This window comes from Vigna radiata, chromosome 8 (assembly GCF_000741045.1).
Source record: "Vigna radiata var. radiata cultivar VC1973A chromosome 8, Vradiata_ver6, whole genome shotgun sequence".
Lineage (NCBI taxonomy): Eukaryota > Viridiplantae > Streptophyta > Magnoliopsida > Fabales > Fabaceae > Vigna > Vigna radiata.
Window position 1 is genome coordinate 42,029,962 of NC_028358.1, and position 23,615 is coordinate 42,053,576.

General features: G+C 28.0%; 2 protein-coding genes across 2 annotated transcripts; one reads left to right on the forward strand and one right to left on the reverse strand.

Annotated features, from left to right (window-relative positions):
• Window positions 1-5,183: 5,183 nt before the first annotated feature.
• Window positions 5,184-9,735, reverse strand: LOC106771227 (nucleobase-ascorbate transporter 4). Its single transcript, XM_014657166.2, has 14 exons — window positions 9,372-9,735; window positions 9,158-9,255; window positions 8,900-9,076; window positions 8,631-8,731; window positions 8,445-8,520; window positions 8,301-8,360; window positions 7,769-7,947; window positions 7,412-7,508; window positions 7,072-7,158; window positions 6,928-6,986; window positions 6,508-6,599; window positions 6,149-6,226; window positions 5,721-5,881; window positions 5,184-5,625 (listed from the first exon to the last, which is right to left on the reverse strand). The coding sequence occupies exons 1-14, from the start codon at window positions 9,475-9,477 to the stop codon at window positions 5,407-5,409; spliced, it is 1,590 nt and encodes a 529-aa protein (XP_014512652.1). The 5' UTR covers window positions 9,478-9,735; the 3' UTR covers window positions 5,184-5,406.
• Window positions 9,736-19,501: 9,766 nt separating this feature from the next.
• Window positions 19,502-20,879, forward strand: LOC106769910 (cysteine-rich and transmembrane domain-containing protein WIH2). The gene is made up of 3 exons (XM_014655712.2): window positions 19,502-19,670; window positions 19,811-19,994; window positions 20,552-20,879. Exons 1-3 carry the CDS (start codon window positions 19,619-19,621, stop codon window positions 20,595-20,597), a joined length of 282 nt encoding a protein of 93 aa, XP_014511198.1. The 5' UTR covers window positions 19,502-19,618; the 3' UTR covers window positions 20,598-20,879.
• Window positions 20,880-23,615: the final 2,736 nt, after the last annotated feature.

Sequence of the window (23,615 nt, forward strand, 5' to 3'; positions counted from 1 at the left end):
TTTATTATCATGTAAGAAGAAGTTAAATAAGTTTGAAGATTAAAATTTGTAAAAGGTTATAATATACACTAATTTCAATTTAACGTCAAATTTAGGGATGAAAAATATGAAATGCTATTTATTATTTTCTAATTAATAATTATGTAAAAATATTTACTAAAGTAAAAGAAAGATGCTTACATGTATGCTTATATGTATTTTCCAAGTTATAACACTTAACATAAATGTTCCTTTTCTTTGTAAAAATACAATTTATTTTTGGATATTTAATCTTTTTTGTAAAAAAAGAAAGCCCATGGGCTGGCCCTAACCCACAGGGCTTTGGGGCTTTTTAGCCCTGGAGGCTTTTTTAATAAAGGTCTTTTTTGACCCTAGGGGCTTTTTTGGCCCCAACCCACATGGACTAGGGCCAGGGCCTATTAGAGGACCTAATTGATAGCTCTAGTTGATTCTAGTAATTTTTTGTTTGTGTGTACTAGCAATTATGTTATTAAAATGAAATGCTGCACTATTTTTTTTATAATAATGAAATATATTAATAGCAATAACTAAAATAACTTTTCGCTCATTTTTTTTGTCTTTTCTTTTCTCCTCTGTTATTTTATTTTCCCCAACTGATAAATAGCATGCATTTATAACCAAACAAGGGGAAAACGAGAGGAGTAAATGCCTTTGGTTATGTTCTCTTTGGTATTTATATGCAAATTTTAATATGGGTAGAAATTGATAAAAGAAAAAAAAAAAGTTGCTTGAGCTTTTTAATGTTCATTCTATGATTTTAATCTCTCGAGTTTTTTTATAGAGTTTTTGTTTTCTTTTATCAGCTTAACTGTCAGAAAAATATTTCTTTTACCTTCATAACTTTCTTTCTACTTTCCATCATTTTTTTCTTTTTCATTTTATTTTTTCCAAATTATATAATGTGAAAGTCATTTTCAGTATATAAATTATATAATACGGAATTTAAAAAAAAACATAACTTTCCAAATACATAATTATTTTCGATTTCTGAATTAATTAATTTAAAAGTTTAAGACTTTCAAATTATATGATCAAAGAAGTAAAATAAAATAAAAAACTATAAATATATGGAAAGAAACTGCCATCGGGAAATAGTTTTCGTCAATCTAACAAGAACAAAAATGACTGACTTGTTATGTTTTTAGAAGTGAACTAGTATGAGAGTGTGCAAACGCACGAGTCGTTATTTTTTTTTTAAATTTATTATAAGAAAATTATATATAATTAATATTATATTTAAATAAATACTAAATAAATATTAGCTATTTTTAATTATAATTTTGTCAAATTATTATTTGTCTTTTTAATCTAACTACCAAACAGAATGGAGAAAGAGAGTGTCCTCACTGTGTAATCCCGGAAAAAAAATAACTTAATTAAACACTATGATCATAATGAATCAAACATTAATTTTGTGGGTGCAATTATTAAAGCCATAAAATGAAATTCTATTAAATATCGCAAACTATATTAACATAACCATCACTTTATATATATATATATATATATAGGTTTAATAGGTTTAATAGGTTCAGAGGTCCCTATATTTGGAAGTTTATTTCAATTAGGTCCTCCAATTTTGAAAGTAATCAATTAGGTCTCTAATTTTGTCAATTTGAATTAATAGAAGTTTTTCCGTTAAATGCAATTAACGCTGTGAAGTTTTTGAACATGTGGCACGCTGACGCTGTGAAGTAATTAATTAGGTTTTCCAGGTGACACCGTTTATAGGTGGATTATAAAAGGGTGAAATCCTTTTAATTTAGGGATTTCATCTTCAAATACACCCTTTTAATTTAGGAATTTCACTCTTTTATAATCCACCTATGCACTTGAAACGATGCCACCTGTAAGCGTCAACGTGCCACATGTTCAAAAACTTCATGACGTTAACTGCATTTAACAGAAAGACTTTTATTGATTCAAATTGACAAAATTAGGGACCTAATTGATCACTTCAAAAATTGGAGGATCCAATTGAAACAAACCTCCAAATAAGGATCTCTGAAACTATTATATATATATATATATATATATATATATATATATATATATATATATATATATTAAATGGCACATCAATTCAAAGACAGACTCAGAAAGAATACTCTGTGTTGCAATTTTTTTTGACACAAGATCATTTGAGCATTTGAATATCCAGTCCATAAGCTCACCTGATCGATTTCTTCTAAAACCAAGTTTTAGTTTTTTTAGTCATTTAATAAGAAAATTTTAAAATCTCGTCTCAAAAAACTAAATTAGTTTATTTTTAATACAATTTTAATTATTTCTTTTATTTGTTTTATAATTCTCTCTCCAACAATTTTTACATGATATTTTATAAATATATTTTTTTCTTCACTCTAAACATCTTTTTATCACACTGAATATCAAAAAAAAAAAAGTTATAGTTTAAGAATTTTATTACACAAAATATGATTTTATATTATCTTATTAAAAAGATAGTTTCAGTATAAATTAGTATAATGATTATTTTATATAGATTTTAAGAAATGAAAGTTAATAAATATTTGTTTCTAATTTATTATTCTTAAAGAATATATAAATGTTGGTTTTACAAAACACTATTTAAAATATTTTTTTAATATTTATCATATTTTAGATACATATTTTTATTGTTTTAAAAATTTAAAAATGTAATATACGTTGATTTTGTTTAAACTTAAAAATAAGATAATTTTAAGAGAAAAAAATGTTCAAAATAAATTATTTTTTATAAGTTGAGAAATTAATTATAAGTTTAAATTAATTTTTTCTTGTTTTTAAAGTTTTTATGAATTTATTTTGATAAAGTATTTAAAAAATTATATATAAATAAGATTTTTAACTTATTTTTAGTTATGACATCTAAAATATAATAAATACATTTAATTTTTAAAAAATATTTTTAAAAAATCATCTATAAAATAATTAAATAAATTATTATTTTTATAAAACAGTTTCAATTTTAAAAAGTGGATATTAACTTAATAAAAAACTTTTAAATATTACTATAAATAAAATAGTCAACCTGTTATAAAAAGAGTAATGGGTTAACTTAACCTTAGCTTATAGATTTTATGGATATTTGATCTTGTGAATTTTTTTAATAAAAAACTTTTTTAATCATATATATTTTGACTCTAACCCATGTGAATTAGTATCAAATCCTATGAAATGGATAATTTAACAAATTTATCCCTAATAAAAAAAATTAGAAAAGCAAACAAAAGGATATACATGAATAAAAGTTATGTATTATGTATACCAATTGGAATTAATTGTTGTTTATGAACAATTTACGAGTATTAATAGATCAGATTGTTTATGCTCTACCAATATACTATATTTATTATGGATAATGATATTTAGACAACATTTTTTTGACAACATTTAAACATTGATTATGTGTCAATCTGTGACTGGTAAAAAATTACTTCACATTTGTGAAGTGTATTTTTACCAATCACAGATTGACACATAATCAATGTTTAAATGTTGTCAAAAAAATGTTGTCTAAATATCATTATCCATTTATTATTGGGTTTGATTGGCTAAAAATATATTACACTAATCATTAATCTTAATCAATGAATTTGGCTGTCACAACTCTTGTAAATACACAAATGTTCAAGTACAATCATCTTTTCCTATCCTAATAAAACATAGATCTCTTAATGAAACATATATGACTTAAACGTCGAACTATCTTCTACAAGTCAACAATCCACCGGGGTGGATTACGTGTTTGCAGAGAATTGGATGATCGAAAGAGAACATAGTAAAAAAGGATAATCCACCTCAGACCAATTCCATCGAAACAAAATAATTTAAAAGTTTAAGACTTTTAAATTATATAATTAAAAATGTAAAATAAAATAAAAAACTATAAATACATGGGAAGGAACTGCCATTAGGAAAGAGTTTTCGTTGATCTAGCAAGAAAAAAATTACTAACTTGTTATGTTTTTAAAAGTTAAATAAAATCTTTGAACGATAGTAGAATGAAATAGATTCTTAACCTATTAATTTATTATAGTTTTGGTATAATTTATTGTAATATATAATATTGTATTTTTATTTTTTAAAGCTACATAAAGTTATTTATTTATCATTTGAATTGGTATTACATAATTTAATGATATCATTTATACATGTTATCACATTTGAAAAAAAATCAAATCAAATTATTTAAATTTCATCTCAGATCATCAATGTTAAAAGATCGAAAGAATAAACCAACCAACTTATTAAGAGTAAAGTACAAAATTGTTTGATTAGGAAACTTAAATAAATAGTTTATGCAGTTAAAAAAAAAATTGTTTCTGGTTTCTTAACATAAATTCGGATTTTGATCTCTTTAAATTTCTCTTTCTTATTTCATCCGCTAAAATTTCAAATTATCAGTCTTTATCCATATTGTTACATAACACGTTAACTATTGGATAATGATATTTAGACAATATTTTTTTGATAACATTTGAACATTGATTACGTGTCAATATGTGATTGGTCAAAAATTACTTCACAATCAATAATAATAATCATAAACATGATTGTGGAGTAATTTTTGACCAATAATATATTAACACGTAATCAATGTTCAAATATTGTCAAAAAAATGTTGTCTAAATATCATTATCCTTAACTATTTATATATTGTACAAAAGGTTAAATGATCATTACCAGTGATAAATAAATTCTATTACAATATATGTCGGCGTGTATCACTTCAAAATAAGAAGTCAGAGAAATTATGTGAGAAAAAGAAAATCTATGCATGAATTAATTAGAATTTATAAAGAAACTAATAGTATTCATTTATATTTTTTAAAGATGTTTGTAAGAAAAATACAGATTCTTTTTAAATTTATGGAGTAAAAGTCCAAAAATTTAGGTGGAGACATTAGTTGCTGACCATGATATATTTCATCGTGTACAGGATTTTTATATATACTGGATTCAAATTCATGAACAGCTAGTTACTTACATGTTTTTAATTTTCATACAAAAATTATTTTAATTCTTAAAATATAGTTTTGTTTATCGCACCTTAATTCCTATTTAATTTCTAGTCCTCCGTTATTTAAACTCGTCATGCATCATTAAAGAACCTCAAAACAAAAGCAGGAGATGCAGGTAGAAAAAAAACTAACCAGAGCGTGATTCCCTCGTGACAATGGCTGCGGTATGGGCCCAACTACTTTTAGCCATGCAGAGTGGACTACTACAGGCCCAATTGAAATAGTTCTAAATAAGTAAGTATTGATATAAATTGCAAGTTATACATACATATATATTTTGTATATATATTACACACTTTGAGACAACAAATTCTAAAAGGAAGATAGATTTTCTCTCGATCATTTTAAAATGGAAGTGCAGTCAAAACGATGGAAAGTATCTGTTGAGGTTGAAAGGAAGTGAATAGAACTCTTCGCTTCGAGTATCGTGATTGAAATTCCTGAATTTTTCCCACCAGTGTCTCCCACTGTCTCTGCGAGTTAAGCTATCTCCGCGATTCAAAGTTAAATCCAAGAAGTAAGCAACAATAATTGCTACAGTTGCTGGCGATGAGAAAATCACTTGCACTATATCGTTGAACTGCAAAAGGAGTTAATTTGAACCATAACAATAAACAATGGTTATAGTAAAATAAGAAGAATGAAGGAAAGTTCTTTTAAGTTAAGTATGCAAACCGCAGTGGTGCCCGTGTGAACAGGGCCATGTCCAGATATCAACAGATATTCGTTGAAATACTGTTGAACAGATAAGCCAAGGAAGAGAGAGAGTCCAACGATGAACAATGACCTATAGCTGTTTAGGTTGCAAAATTGAAGAAAACCAAGCCCAGCTGAGGCTGCTCATCATAAAGTGATTCAACTAAATCAGAAATAGTTCAGAAATAAAGCATCAAGTTACCAAATGGAAATACATTTCACATGAGAATTCACAGGTTTCATGGAAATCACTAGTTTATTTTTTGTTGTTTAGGCCATTAACTTGTTTGTTCTGACATAAAAGCATATACACATAAAGATGGTAGAGTTATTTTCCCCAATTCATGTTGCATTATTTTCAATGCATCGGCCCAAGCAACACATAAATCAGTAAATCACACACTTACCTACGTAGGCAAAGAGAACGCAGTAAATAGCTGCTATAATTGACAGAGGTATTGAAGCAAGAACTGCTCCAAATTTTCCTGGCAGAGAAGCACAAACCCGAACGCTTAAGTTAAAAATCAGTAGAACAAAATAGCACATGTAAAGCTAGATCAGTTTGATTATTTCATAGTGGTTGATAGGACTGTTTAAACGAGGTAGACTGGAGTTGAATATATGAAATATATACTATCGCCTTCCGTCAAAAACATATCATAATGTTATGATATCAAATTCATTTTATTCCAACTTTTGTGGATACCGAAAATAGAGCCTAACACAAAATCAAGGGTTTACGAAATTGAAGAAATTGTTTCAACACCTAATATAGAGAAGAAAAACATGAATCCAGCTGATATTTGAATGACTCTGCGGCTTCCTACTCGTGTTAAACCCAGGAGTCCTGCATTTTCACTTAATGTCAAGAAAAGACAATTAGATAATGCCTTTAGTACGAAAGCAAAAGAAAAAGGTTCATACATTTTTGTATGAAAGCAATCAGGAAACATCATTTTCAGACAGAAATGTTACTAGCTAGCCACATGTCAAGCCAAAACCCATCAAAACCTCTAGGTAGCCTAAATCGGTGGCTTCTTGATAAACCTCCAACAATGGTATTAACATATATTGATTGATTGAATATCAGCAACTCATCTTGTCTTACGCATGGAGGCAGAACAACTTAGATCCATGGTTTAAGAATACAGCTAGTCAGATTATTTTTTAAGGCAATAAAACATACACTGATGCAGTGGATCCAGTTCCTGTGCCAAAAAGGCCATCCAAAAGAGTGCCAATGCCCTGAAATCGACAAACATTAACATGTGAGTCTAAATTGTGAAAGCAATTGCATGAACAAATGTAATGTCATAGAATCGCATAGCACCAGCCAGCCAACACCACGACTGAGCACAGAAGGTGGAACAGGGGTTGCACTGCCAAATCTTGATGCTGCAATGAATGTCCCTGTTGACTGTCCGCAGAGAATGAAAAGGGAAAATTATATAAAAGGACATCCAAATGAAAATAACTTCAATCATCTACCTTTTAATTAGAAATTGTCAATTCAAGAAGATAGCATAAAAAAGACCCTAGGGAAGTTCACAATTTTTCTAATCCAATGAATAGAGTCAACAAAGTCATACTGATCTTGGTACGCATATATTAAAAATTATACCAATCATCTGCACAAGATTGTGGACACATTAAAAGAAACAAAAGCAAACCTCTACGATTGCAACAAGAGAAGCAGCAATCACAGCAAAAGCATCACCAGCATTGAAAGAAGGGCGTNCCCATTGAAATGGATATGGAACTCTTATCCTACATAAATGAAGAGAAGTTTAATTGAAGGGCGTTCTATTAAATGATCATCCATATGAATGAATTTACAATTATCAAATGATCAAGTATGAATTTGTGTATTTTATGAAGAGGTGTTCTAAACACATTCATGTCCTTGCACATAGTTGCAAACACTACTTTGATGGTTTAAAGCCTTGCATATCATAATCTATTATAGAATATAATACATAGTTCTGAAAGCATGGCTCTTATAATACAAGCAACTTATTAGGACTAACCAAGGAGCAGCACTAATTAACCCAGATCGATCAGTACGGCAACTTAATTGGGTTCTAGGCGATCTTTTATTGTAGGCACCAGCTGCAGTCAAAATTTCAGCAAATGCCCATGCAATTCCAATTGAGACCATAACTGCAAATCTATCAGCTCCTCTTGATTTCATCCTTTGCGGAATGTACTGCAAGGTCATTGATTTAACACAAGTAGAAATATCAATTCAAAGTGTTGATTTGTTTTGATATATAATATACACAGATACTCACTTCTTACATTACCACTATTCTAGTATTCGTACTTAAATTTTATTAAAGAGTTTGTTCAAAATAAGTGAAATTATGCACATATCAATATCGAGCATATGCATATATATATATATATATTCTGTGGCAGACCCATAAAAATTTAATAGGAAGGGATTTGGATAATATATTAAAAATTGAGCATTGTCTTTCTACTTACTATCTTGTTGCTGTACAAATAGAATTAAATTAAATTAAAATGGATGAGAGAATGCTAAAGAAAGTAGTATACCTGGGACAAGATGATAATGATAAGTAATGCAGGGAGACCAATTTCAACACAATCTGCCAACTACAAGAATCATTGTTTGTTAAACAACAAACAATCACATGAAAGAGACTGCCACTATGCATAAGAAAAGAGCAAAGAGTATACTTTGGGAAATCCTAACATAAAGAGTCCTAGTCCAGTCAAAGTGACAAGAGGGGCCACACTAAGCGGGCTGAGAAACCTGCAGCATCAACTAATATAGTGAACTTTTACTATCCTGAAATATAGCAGACTTCTACAAATAGCAGATTGCAAAACAGTGATCAAGAGATTCACTGGTTTGTAATCTACCTGGCAAATATCCTCCAAAAGCCGAAAAAGCCAACGAATATTTGAAAAAACGATGCAACAATAAGTGCTCCTTGTATGGCTCTCATAGATTGTTTAAATCTCTGAAAAAAAAGTGGCGTGAAGAATCAATTGCAGTTAGTAACAGGCACAAACACTTCAAAAATACTCAGTAGTTAATTTTCAAGAGAGAAACAGCATATCTATACCATCTACTAATTATTTTCACCAAACAGTCTACACCTCAACAATATCAACACATACGAGCTAACCTGATGTGGATCAGCATATACACTCATTCTGGTGGAAAAAGCAATGGAAACAGCAGGAATTAGAAAAGAATAGGATGGTCCCACAACCACTGGAAGCCGTGTGCCAAACAACGTCTGCAGCAGTGTGTTAATGGCAGCAATAAAAAGTAGAGTCTGTATTGTTTCGGCCTTTTCTACCTACATTTTTATTTTAAGGAAGAAATTAGACTCAAATCGAATGACGTGACTAAAGAACAAGAAATTAAAAATTTGCATTACATTGCCACCACCGATCAAAGGGACGAGGATGGTGGAAACAATGACAATGGTCCCAAGCACAACCAGATAATGCTGAAACCCAAGAATGATCCCTTCAGCTACAACCAAATCAAAGACAAAAAAAAAAAAAAAGAAACAGTCTCAGCAAAAAAAAAAAAGTGTCAAAAGTTAAATTTAGATAAAAAAAAACAAAAAGGCTAAGAGTGGCATCTACGCCATGAGGGAGAACTGGTAACACAGTAATCAACACCCGGAAGTTGGTCCTTGACAGGATGAGGTAGGAATTCATCAGCCTTTCCTCCTCCTCCACCAGCTGCCATTGTTTCTCTCTATCTCTGACGTTTGTTTTCTTTGATCAGTAATTTAATTTTTTAGGTGGTGTTTCTTATAATGCTCATAAAACAGAACAGGTGTGTGCAGTGTTTGTTAAGAAATAGTCCAGAATGAAAATCATCAGTGAGAGTTGGCAAAGGCGTTGTGACTCTAGCCTCTGCCTGAAACGCTTTTCCACTTTCACCTGGCGCACTTTTCAACAACTCTGACACACCGCTGTCATTTTCTTCACTGTACTTATGCGACAGAATTGTAACATCATAACACGAGCAGCGTAAGAATTATTAACAGTACCAGATTGCCACCAGATATAATAGTTTTATATATATATATATATATATATATATATATATATATATATACATGTATCTTCAAATTTCAGTTTCATGTTTATTACGTTTTCATGCAACTTTTTTTAAGAGAAATTTCAAATTAAATATGATAATATGTTTATGTTCGTTGAGGAGGTTACCTTAATTGGTTTGTTGTAGTCGGTATTGTTAGCTTAGCTTACTATTACTACTAACTTTTTTTTTTCAATTTGACTTTGTATTAAGACAATGATACTTTGACAATTCTTTTTTAACAATTTTTTTACAACAAAACATGTGTCATCATTTTATTGGTATGTTTGAATTTATCTTTAAAAAAATATTTGAACAGATTAATCATAGACTGCCTTATATGTGTTGTCAAAAAAAAGTTGTTAAAGAAACTTTTTCTTTGCATTATTTATTATTTATGCAATTGTATGTGTTTGTTTCGCGTTATTTATGGAATGAGTAGCTAATTTGTACTACACTAAGGTTTCAGGGGTCAAATGTTGGAACACCAAACAAGGAATATCATGTCAATGGTTCACCAATGCAAATTACAACAACACTGATTCAACAATTTCCACATTGATGTTTATTAATGGTGAGATGTTATGTATAATAATATATTTATAAGTCTATAATGTATTTAAAAAATAGTTTATATTTTTTATCTGAAATAAGTAAAGTTTTCCTTTATAAGACGTGATTGTAGGTCGTGGAAAATAGATTACTTGTGTCTATCTTATTTCATTACCTAATTCAGCTCTGACAGCGCATGCATTTATTCAGAAGGATTATTTTTTTTTGTTCGAGTGTATTATTTCCAGCTTCAGACATACGAAACTCTAGAGTCTTCAAAATGGGTTACAACCCGCGAGTTAATCCGGTTCATCACGGGTTCGGATCGAGTTGAGTTTGAAAAAATTAAATTTTTTTTTTATGCAGGTCAGATTTAAACCCGGCTCATAAGGGTTGAACCTGTGATGGGCCGGGTTGACCCGTCAACCCACTTACCTAATTTTATTTTTTTTAATTTGTTATTTTATTTATGAAACCCTAAAAAATAAAATTGTCTTTTCACTCACTATGCATACCAAAAAAGTAATCTCTGCTTTCACAAATCACTCCCATGGAACTTCTTGAAGGAGCATGTTTTTTTTTATGTTTTTTGTATTTGTTTTTGGATGACATTTGGATTAACATCATTTTTTAGGATTGAAATTTGTTTAAATTTGAATATAGAAAGTTTGTAATTTTTTTATTTTAAAAAAACTCTAATTAAATGGGCTAGTGAGTCAACCCGTTTACCCACCAACCCGTGGTGGGTCTAGCCGGGTTCAGATTTGTCTGGCTAATAAATGAGCTGAGTTGGATTGACTCACTAAGTAACCAACCCGTGGTAGATTGTACAAGGTCGGATTGGATTATCCGTTTTAACAGCTCTACGATATTTCCGGTCCAAACATGGCCCTCTTTTGACGCAACTTTCATATGGAAAAATATATTTTTGACACTTTCTTTTTTAAAATCTAACCACTTAATAAATTTGCTCTTAATAATAATAATAAAAAAAATATTTCAAATTTTTATATTTATTCGTATTTGTTATTATTATATTAATAAAGAAAGTAAATAAGTAATCTTTTAATAAAATATATTAATAGTAAGTACTCATTTAAGATATGGTAAGCATTCTTAAAAAATCAGATCAATTCTTAAAATTAAATTAAATCGATAACCATTGTTTAGAAAAGGAGTGTCATCAATCTAATTACTGTGTTTTTATCTGTTTGTTGTTTCAATTTGATATAATGAATTAAAATTTTCTGGTTTATAAATTGTATTTCATTTTTTACTCGTAATTAACTCAGATGTTATAAAATAGGTAACAATTTCACTATATAAACTTGGCTTAATAGCATTGGTACCTATTTTCGTTACCAACATTCGTTTTGGTCCCTATTTTTTTTTTTCTGTTCAATGTGGTCCTAAAGATTATAAATTTCGTTCAATCTGATCCTTTTTGGAGACGTCGTTTAAATAGTTAACGGCCGAAACTCCAGCTGTGCAGAAAAGTGTTAATGTGGCATTTAACTGCCCACGTGGAGTCCGTAGAGGCATAATGAGGTAGATTTATTCATTTTGAAATTGAAATTGCAGATATTAGGGTTTGCTTTTTGAAAATTAAATTAAGGGTTCTTAGAATTTGGGAACCCAACCTGTTTCACCTTTGCCTTCGTCAATGGCTACCACCCGTTCTCCCTCCAAAATCGCCGACAAACTCAAAAAGAGGAATAAGTTAATCACCTCCGAATAATGGGTTCTTCACCAACAGGGTTTTCATTTGACAAGCAATTGAGCATTTTTTTTGGGGTTTAGGGCTTTACTCATACTGTTGTGGAAAAAATGGGGTTCTTGCCTTATGATTTTGGAAGCTTTAGGAAGTGGTGCTTGTTGGGGTCTAGTTTGTCGCAGATTGTGGTATTGAGACCTAACCTGCAGATTATTGCAAATAGGGATTATCTCTACCCCATTGAACCACCACCAAGTGAGGAATGACAATTTTGGTGGCCCAAGCTAGTGCAACAACAAGAAGAAGAAGATTGGGAAGTAAACATGGCTCATCAACCACCAAGATTGGGAAGAAGATTGGTTAAAAACCCTAATTTGGCTTTCCACCCTCGTTAAAAATTGGGTTTCATTAAAGAAAGGCTTAATACCCCTGATGGTCCCTATTTTCGTTAAGTGTGTTCGAAATGGTCCTAGTTTTATTTCAGATTTTACCTCACTATGCCTGAAAGGAATCCACGTGGTCAGTTAAATGCCACATCAACATTGTTCTGCACAGTTGGATTGTCTGCCGTTAACGATTTAAACGGCGTCTACAAAAAGGATCAAATTGAACGAAATTTACAATATTTAGGACAATATTGAACAAAAAAAAATTAGGGACCAATTCGAACTTTGCCAACCAAAATAAAGATTATTAGTGCTATTAAGCCTATAAACTTCAACCCTTACTCTTTGATGACAGTCTCAACATATGACAACCTCCCTTTCTTTTTTGCGTGTGATAGAATATGCAAAATCATTGTAAACATTTTTAATATTTTTTGTAACGTTTTATATTACGCTAGTTGATATTCTTAGTTAGTTAACCTAATTATTTTACCTGTTTTATAAATTTTATTTAAGTTGTTACTTTTGGGTATGATTGACCTTTGAAATATAATTACAAAACATTCCTTCAAGAATATTTTATATGTGAATATCTGGAATAAGAGAAGTGGTACATGTTCATAAATTCAATGCAAGGAACCTTCATGAAAGATTGTAACGTGTAAAGTGGCACGGGTGCAACGAAGTAGCATAGTGATTTACAACAGTGACACTAGGATGAAGACATTAAAGTTAGATAAAGTTTATTCTTTTTCTCTCCACCTCCCTTCCTTCTCTTTGTATTTTTTAAATTACAAATATAACTTTCAATTTTTTTTTCTTCTTTTTTTTCTTTACTCGTTGTACTTTTTTAATTCCTTAACTGCCTTTAGAAAACTGATTAATATATTAATTAATACAGTACACATGGTATAAAAAGATTATATCACATTATTGAATTCAAATAAGTTTTTTTCCCTTTTTTCTTTTGAACTTTCATAATAGTCAAAAGAAGAATTAAATTGTCTATATTCTTTTTTGGAGTAATTTTTTTATTCTTTCTCTTTTATTATGACTTGCATAAAAGTAGGTGATGATTGTCATTATAATTAGTTTTTCTTGTTATCTTTATCTTCTTTTTTTAATTTTCTACTTTTCAAATAAATAAGATTTCATTAAATAATTATGAAAAGATAAGTTTTTAGTTTTTATTTGTGGAATGATTTTGAAAAGAAAGGTATTTAGTTTTCAAACCCCGTTTAGTTTGGCTCAATTTGTTCAACAAGCTATGTCAATAGGTCCAGCAAGTGAACATTGGGGGATTTATTAAACAGATGTGTTATGGATTAGAAATGTGTCTATTGGGGAATATAAAACTAATCATAAGAGACAAACACCAAACACATATTATGGAGGTTTGAAATGCTTGTTATCTTCATTATTTTCATCATTTTTTCCTTTTTTTAGTACTCAAAATATTTAGGAGTAATTAACTCCTTTATTCATCAAGGTTAAATATAATGTATTTACTTATGATTTCTGTTATATCGTATACTTCTTTTCGATTACTCCTGTTGTATATAATCTTGTTTTTAATTACATTATCGGTGATTGTTTATTTGTGGATATTTGATTATATAAAAATAATTTATAATTTTTATCATCATAGAATAACTAATAAAATTTACTTTTAAACATAGAGTTTTATTAATTAACTATTTTAAACATTTGATTTTAATGCGATATTTTGATAAAAACATATAAGTGATTGAAGTTTTTATTAATAAGGTTTATATTTGTGTCTAAGGAACTAGAGTTAATTAACTTGGAATCTTAATATTAAAGTAAAAGTTGAAAATATATTATTTGATGTTTTCACATTGAATTGAAACATGAAATCCAATCCATGTGAAGTTTCTACTGCATTGTTAATTTATAAATTTAATTATTTTCTAAAATTTAGATTTACCTTATTAAAATTTATTAATTTTATTGTTTCAAAGTTTTTAGTCTTAATCAATAATAATTATAATTTTACTAAACATACCTAAGTCTCTTAAGAAAACATCTACACTCTAAAACCTTTTGAAAAATAAAATATTAATTTTTCACTTTTTTACTTTATTACTTTTACGATTTGATATATTTCAATGTCATAACAATAGAAAGTGTGTTTCTCTTAGGCCTTGTTCACTTGAGTGGAGTTGGGAGAGAGTAATTGAGAGGATTTGAAAGTAATTTTTGTTGTTGTTTATTTGAATATATTTGGAGGTAAGTGAGACTAGATTTAGAAGTAAAATTTGTGAGAATTAGTGTATGATTTAATTTATGTGACAGATTAAAAAAATTTATTTTCAAATTCACTCTCACTTACCTCCAAATCTATTCAAATAAACAACAAAAAAATTTATTATCAAATCCTCTCAATTACTCTCCCCCAAATCCACTCAAGTGAACTAAGGTCTTAGTTTTATGTGCTTTTAAGTTTGTTACCATGTGTTTCTTTTTTAAGTTTTTCTTCTCTTCTTTATTAATGATTAAAAAAAAATTATCATCATTTTTTTAATATTATTTTCCGAGCCTATATATTATAGAATATATAGAATAAAACTCCATCTAAAGGAAACTATATTTATTTATAATTTTCATTATACATTTAACCTGAAAGCTACTGAAATTGCATTAAATTGTATTTGTGAATGTTCGTGAATTCTTAATAATGGAATGGTTGATGTTTAAATTAGATTATGCTCGTGACACAAAAATGTTGTATATTGAGATGCATTATTTGTATGTTAGGAGTCTTACTAAATTGCCAAGAATTGTTGAATAACTTTATTTTAGGAAACTAGTTTATTAGTACAAAATCTTGTATCAAATTGAATTAGGTAAAAAACGAGATATTCTTTTATATATAAACTAAATTTATATGAACTAGAGTCTTGTGAGATGGATTTATTAAAACGAAAACAAAAAACTACAAGATAAAAGCTTACATACATGGTTTTGGAAGATTATTTTTGAATTTAAACTTATATTTGAGTGGACATGGACACAAAGATATATATAAACTTTTAAGAATATTATTTCACACTTATTGATGGTTGATTTTCTAAATTTATCAAGAGACCGATCCTAATTTGAAGCTTCATACTTAACTAAAAAATTATCAATGAAGCATTGAGTTATTATCGAGGTTATGAGAGGTAAAACAATTAAATGAGCCATCCAACACAACTTGGTCCAATAAATCATTTGGTACTTTTAAAACATAATTTTTAATATTTTTAATATTTGCATATATATTTATTTTCATTTAATCTGCATTAATGAAATTAATTCTAAATTTGAATACAATGATTTGAAATATAATTATAAAACCCTGTATATCTTAATAAAATATTTTTGTAACACATTTATTACAATATTATTACCTTTTTTAAATATAACTATTTTTAATATATACTAGTAATTTGATTCTTATATTTAATGATACGAATATTTTGATTTTTATTTAATTTAACTATAATATTTTTTACATAGAGTTATTAATGACGTTCGGAAGGTGCCATGTGTCAAAATTAAGAATATGAAATGTGTTAAAGTGTATGTAAGATATTATGTATCAAACACACAATAGAAGATGTTACATGTCAAGCTAAAATAATTTCAAGATAAAAGATGATTCAGATTTTCACAGATAAATATTTCAAATTACATAAATATCAATTTAACATATGAGATAAAATAAACATTATTTAAAATATATTGACATTCAATTGAAAAAAATACATAAAAATGAATAACAAGACTAAACATAGAAAATAAATTACTAATTAAATATATATATATATATATATATATATATATATATATATATATATATATATATATATATATATATATATATATATACTACTTAAATAATTATTTGATGTTGAAGTGAGAGTATGCTCTATTAAAAAATATCATCTAAATTATATGACTCTTAAATTTTTTTATTTTTTTTTAATAATATATTAAATATGATTTGAACACTCAATGTAATGTTTATTATTTTTATTATTTTATTTCATTGATTTTTCTCTATTCTTTAGTGCTTATCTATTATATGAGAATTAATGAGATGAATGGAATAAATGGTAAATTTGGGTTACATGAGTATATAAATACCTTCCTAGTGGTAACCTAAATTAAATATAATAGTTATTAGTTCCGTATACTCCAATTCAATAATTTTTTGGAAGTTAATATAGTTTAATTTTAGAAAATTATTAATTGATTTCACTTAAATAAATAAATAGTCATTTGATGATTATATATAAAAGTTATTATATTAAGTATTAAAGTGAATGGAATTTGAATATTTTTAATTACTTATTCTTATAGATTTATTTTGATTGTTGAAAACTCACATGGTATTTTAAAATATTTGTTAGAAATTTAAGATAAATTCAAATTTTTATATTGAATAAAAATATTAAAACGAATCATATAGATAGATGGATTAAAGTTTTGGATTAAATGTAATGTTTTGTTTTGTTTTTTATATAGATTATTTTTAACTTAATTGAACGTGATAGTTGTTTTTCTTTTCAAATTTTAACATTCTTTCGCTAATGTTATATATACATAACTTGTAAGGATTAATTTATTTAAGAGGTAAAAATAGATATGTTCAAATTGACTTGTTTTTTTTTTTTTTTTAAATTAAATTTTTCTATAACTTGACTCAATTTATCAAGAGCTGGTGAGTTATGTAGATAATAACTTATTTAATAATATTTTATTATTTCAATTATTTTTATAGTTAATTATATTTTTAATCTTTGTATTATAACACATTCTTGAAATTTATCAACTTTGATCATGTTTGGTTGGTGTATTTTAAAAATAAATGAATGAAACCTTCATTACCTAACAACATTAATTTTATTTTAAGTGATAAATGATGTTGCCATGAAACACCTATGTGTTTAGGTGTGTTCTATTCCCTCTTTTATCTTCTCATTTATCTTCCATCTTCATTTATTGTGGTATTTTTCATACTGATGTGGGTTTATCTCCTCCTTCAAATAGTAATTGAAAAACAGTGTCAACTCATATGAGTGAACAAATAAATAAATTAAACCTTCTAAATATTCAAATACTATCAAAAAAATATTTTAATTTTTAAAACTATAAAATTATAAACTACTGTCATTAGAAATAATAGATAATTACAATAAAAATATATAAAAATAAAAAATAATAAAAAGTTATTACTGTATATGAATCAACTCATTTTAAATTTAGTTAAAATTCATTTAAATTTTAGATTAAGTGAATTAGTTTAAATTAGACTTATATTTAAAAGAATAATTTTTTTTATGATCATGACAATACTCTCCCATCACACAGCTGCCACAAATTACTTGGTATTTTCATATAAATGTTTTTCATTATTAAAATAATACTTTAAATGAGTCAAGTCAATTTTTCTAGAAGAATTCAAATTCTTTTATACTTCTCTTTGAAAAAATTTACATTTGAAATTTAATTTTCTTTGATGGCTTCCATTTGTTATTGGTTAGGAAACTTATGATTTATTAAAAAAAAGTATATTTATTTTTTTAAGCAAACTCTGACGAAGAAGACGAAGACTAAAACACAGAGAAGGAGCTCAATTCTAAAAAGAAAGGGAGACCTGTTGGGACCAGCCAAATACATTTTTAAATACAATATCTTATTTTATGTTATTATTTCCCTTATCGGTAACAAAAAAACCCTAAATATTATTGTTATTATACGCTTTATCATTTAAACTCCTATTATTATTAGCATATAGATTTTATTTTAGAAAACATTATTAACATTATTATTATTATTATTGTATAGATTTTATTTTAGAAAACAAAAATAAGTTAAAAACTATTAGGATGTTATTTATAATTTTACTTTTATTTATTTTATTTTTATTTTTAAAATTACATGTAGATTAATAACATAAGAATAACAGTAATTTTAGGTAAAAAAATCTTTTAACAGTATGTTAGGATTAGTCATGGGTCATCAAAATATATTTAGGAGTGGTAATTTTTCTTTTTGTAAACACATAAAATTGAGAGAGATAAATATATAAAATAGATTAAAAAATTTAAAATATATTTTTATTTATATATTAATTTTTTTGTGTAAAAATATCTAAAGATTGAAGTAAAAATGTGGATGACTAAATAATTCAAGAAAAGATATAAATTGTTTTGTTATATAGCAAATTAACTTTAACTTAAAAAACAAAATACCAGAGACTTGTTTGAACAAAATATTACATGACATATATATAAATTATTGCGTCAGGTTGTTATGATTTATTTGTGCTAATATGATCAGATAATGTTTTTATCCTATCATTATAATACCCTTTTTATTGCCATGAAAAGGTGTCTTCTTACCATTAAACATTCATGAATATACTCTGATATTAAAAAAAAAATAACATACTCTTTTATCTTATCTTGTATTTTTTTTATAATATATAGATATAAATTTAAGTTATAATAGTAATTAAAATATAAAAATAACTTTCTTATGGTTATATTTTAAAATAATAATAATAATAATAATTTTATATAAACAATATATTATTTATTATTGGTCGTTTTTATATATTTTATACAGTTATAAATTGTTTATCCTATTAAATCAACAATAAATGTTAACCGAAAATAAAATAAGAGAGGTTATGGCATGGAGAGTCGCGCTTACCCTTACGCGCTTTTGACACGGAATATAGCCATTCCCAATACCAAAAGTGAAAAAAAAAATGGTAAAACAATATATTGAATGAGAAGAAGTTACAGAAGCCAACAATTTATGGTTCGACTAGGACGTGTGACCATGACACGTTGCTTCCTGTTCCTCACCAAACGTATAATTCATTATTATATTATTAAAATTATTTAAATTATTTAAAGTTTCATAAATAATAATAAAAGTGAAAAGAAAGGAGAAAGAATGCATAGGAAATAGCTCTCCTCGGTTATAACCTCCAAGGTGGAAAACCCACCCACTATCCCAATTCCAATTTCAATAAATACCCTCTCCTCTGTTTCTTCCCTTTCACAAACACAAACTCCCATTCACCTCTCTATCGTTTCTCTTCTCCATCTCCATGAGTTATTACAATCAGCAGCAACCACCCGTCGGTGTTCCTCCACCCCAAGGTCCTTCCATCTTTATTTTCTTTTTTCTTTTTTTTTTACTTTCATAAAACTATCTTTCAGTCTTTGCATGTTGTTTTATCTTGTTCGATTGCTTCTTTTTCTTTTTCATTTCACTGATTTCTGATCTTTTACGACTATAGGTTACCCGCCGCCAGGGGAATATGGGAAGGACGCCTACCCTCCTCCAGGGTACCCTCCACAAGGCTACCCTCCGCAGGGATATCCAGCGCAGGGCTATCCTCCTCCTTATGCGCCTCCTCAATACGCTCAGCCTCCGCCGCCTCAACAACAGTCTTCAACTGGCCCTGGTTGTTTAGAAGGATGGTGAGTTTTTCTCTCCTAATTTTCTCTCTTTTTAGATGATAAATTATAAAATTAAAATAGACTCAAAATTTTAGATCGGGATTGACTCTATTGACTACTGTTACGGACGCATCTCATGGCATGCATCTCATCGCATCTATGGTGCGCCTTTGATCGATCCTCTTGTTTGGTTATCATTATCGGCAGATGCTTTGTCTATGTTAATTTCACTTTCTCTCGTCCGCACGAAGGATGTCATTTTTTTTGGATGTCATCCTTTTTTGTGGGTCCGCCAGCTCTGGCTTTTCTAAGTAATCTGTAGTTATTTGCTTTAACACGATTTGGTACAATTAATACTACTATTTAATTAAATTAAACTATTTTTTAGTTGGTTAGCTATAGAAATGCTTGATTAAACATTGAAAAATCTCTTGTTTTTGAGGTGGGGATTAATTAATTTATGATAAACAAAGACTTTGAAATGTCAACTGATTATAGAGTGAAATGCCAAATTATCAGTCACTCTTGTTAAAATTACAGATTTGACTTAATTTGTTTGAATTTGTTAATTGTTGCAGCTTGGCTGCTCTCTGCTGCTGTTGCCTGTTGGATGCATGTTTCTGAGGAAAGCTTGGGTTGCTGCACAAATTGGATTTGAAAGTGTAATATGGCTTTGAACATGAGGAATATTGCTTTTAGCTTTTTATTTTCCCTTGTTGGTTTACATTCGGTGGATATGAACTATTGTTTTCAACATTATACTTCTGCATCATTTACAGCATTTTGTTGGTTTCTGTGTCCCCTGTGTTACATTTGATGCTTTTGTTAATAGTGACAATTGATACAAATCTGTCCAATTTCGCCTGAGTTGGCATAACAAAAGTTTTTCGACTTGTTGCATGTGAATTGAATTTGTATTTTGCTGAGTTTGTGATTTTGAATTTTGAAAACATTGATAAGACAATCACTGAGACACAAAACTAGTAATACGTGTTTAAGTTGCTTAAGGAAACAAATTTGCAGGAGAAAATGGTTTGGCTTAGCAAGTTTCAATGTGATGATAACGCTAATTGCACTTTAGTTTTGGCTTTTCAATGACCAATAATGTTTTTTGACATACTATTTACTTCTATTAACTTGGACTAGTGGATTCTCCATATACCTTGAACAGTGTATTCCACGAACATATCTTTTCTCATACCACAGTTTCAACTATACACATCTGCATCCTCTATACCACCGAATATCTCTGTTTAACCTTTCTATTGTATTTCACACACGTCTTCCTCCTTACAAAGGTTTCTGTAGTACTGTATTAGGAGTTCCTTATAGGTGAATAAAAAAACTAATATAACAATCACTGTATTTATTTTACTCAATGACTGCTACCAACCAGCTTCGCAGTTAAAGTTGTGTGGCTTATTATCCCTTGGATATACTCTACACTATAATTGTCATTTACACATTTCTCATTACAATGTTTTCGGAACACAATCACACTTTTAAATTTTAGTAAGTACACATTTTTTGTGCGCTATTCTTGATTTATTTTAACAACATATTTAGACATGATATGAACAAATATTCTTCGGACTGTAAACAGAATGAAAGATGATTTTCAAATACTTTATGCGATTAACATTTTTAACCATTGATTCAAATAAGGTGTTAACAGACACAATGTTAATGGTAAATATCAATTATGATTTAATTATTAATTGATATACTATTTAATGTTGTGAAGATAGTATCTGTTAATATAATATTTTGCTTTTAATCTCATCTTTTAGTTGATATATTTTTTTTAATAATTTAATAATGTGTACGGTACATAGAGATTTGGTGAAGAGTTATAAATGTAATAAATTTATGCCTTTCAAGTTATCTGCAATTTAAGATTTGTATACATTGATTAAGGAAAACAATAGATGCATATATTAATATCATTTTACTAAAATTGCCTTATACTTTCAAGAATTACATCAGATGAAGAGTGAGCCAATACTGAACATATTAATTTATTTAAGGACCAAAAAGAAAAGTACATACAATGAGAATATCAGATAACCTATTTTGAGGCAAGTTGTAAATACTAAAACTGAATGTAATGGTGAAAAGTGATTGTAGTACAGTACACTCTGAAACGAGAATATCAGATGACCTATTTTTTATTATCCAAGATGTAAATACTAAAACTAGTTGGAATGGTGTTTGTATTTTAGCCTTTATTTTTTTTATTTTTTAAAAAAATTCTCTGATATTCAAGCAAATTTGTTATCTAAATATTAACTCCAGCTTCTCAATCTCTTCACAACAGAACTATCCAATTCCGTGATAATGATGTAGAATCTGCAGTATCTATGGTTCAATGAAAAAAAAGAAAAAACTTATGCGACACTGATAGACGTTTGTTAAAATATATATATGTTTAAACTAACCAAATAAATAGTAAATCAATTACACTGTTAAATAAGTTTTAGAAATAATTATTATGAATATACATTAACCAGAAAATTACCCTTACACCACAACGTTTAACTCTTTAAGAAAATCCCTACCACCACTTCTTGCAAAAATAAAACAAATAAGATAATCAAAACAAAAATTATCTTATATTATACCGACACAAATTTCACTTATGCAAAATGAATTCCATAAAATTTCAAACATCATAATTTCATTGACGAAGAGTTAATTAAAAAATTCCTTTAAGTTGTTGAATGATGATATAAGTTACAAATAATGATGATGATAGACCATGATTGTATAGAAACCGGAAATTACCTTACAAGATAATAATACCGTATTAATAAAAGTATATAATATTTTTAAAATGTAAAAATGCTTAGAAAATTATTAATATTTGCATAAGTTTACGCATTTATATTTTCATATAAAATTGTATATCTCATAAAAAAATATCTTTTAGGAGTCAAAGTCTAAAACAATTTAAATACTTGTTTCATCTCTGAGGCAGTACAGAATCATGATGGAATTCTATATTCTAAAACGGACAGTATCTCACATGAATGTGATTGATCCTAATGATGTCATTAAGTAAACTTGAGATTGGAATATTGACTCTCATTGTAGGACCGATAACGAGGTGTTATCCGACAAACTCTGATTTCTTTAATCCCTTCATTGTAAATGACGAGTCATTCTCATTAGACCTTGGTTGGGGACTTATGTTTCTACAACATTCAATAGTCTTACATAGTTAACAAAACCGATACAGATATTTACACTTCAAAGCGGAAAATAATTCAGATGAGAGTGATTGACCCTAATGGTGTTACCAATTAGACTTAGAATCGAAACATTGATGCTCAGTGTGGGATTGACAACAAATGTGTTAGACGAACCATCAATTCCTGAAGTCCTCGTGATGACCACTCATTCTTATTAGACTTCGATTGAGGACTTATGTTTGTATTACACTCAATATACTCACATTGAGACCTAAAACAATTTAAATACTCCTTTCATCTTGTAGACATCTTTTAAAGACAAAATCAGGGTGTTTAATCCTACACCTCCAAGCTTTCATCCTGCACCTCCAAAAATTACCATTTTAATCTTAATTAATATTATTTTAATATTTTCTCTTTCTTTATAAAGTCATTCTGCACCTCTCTAACT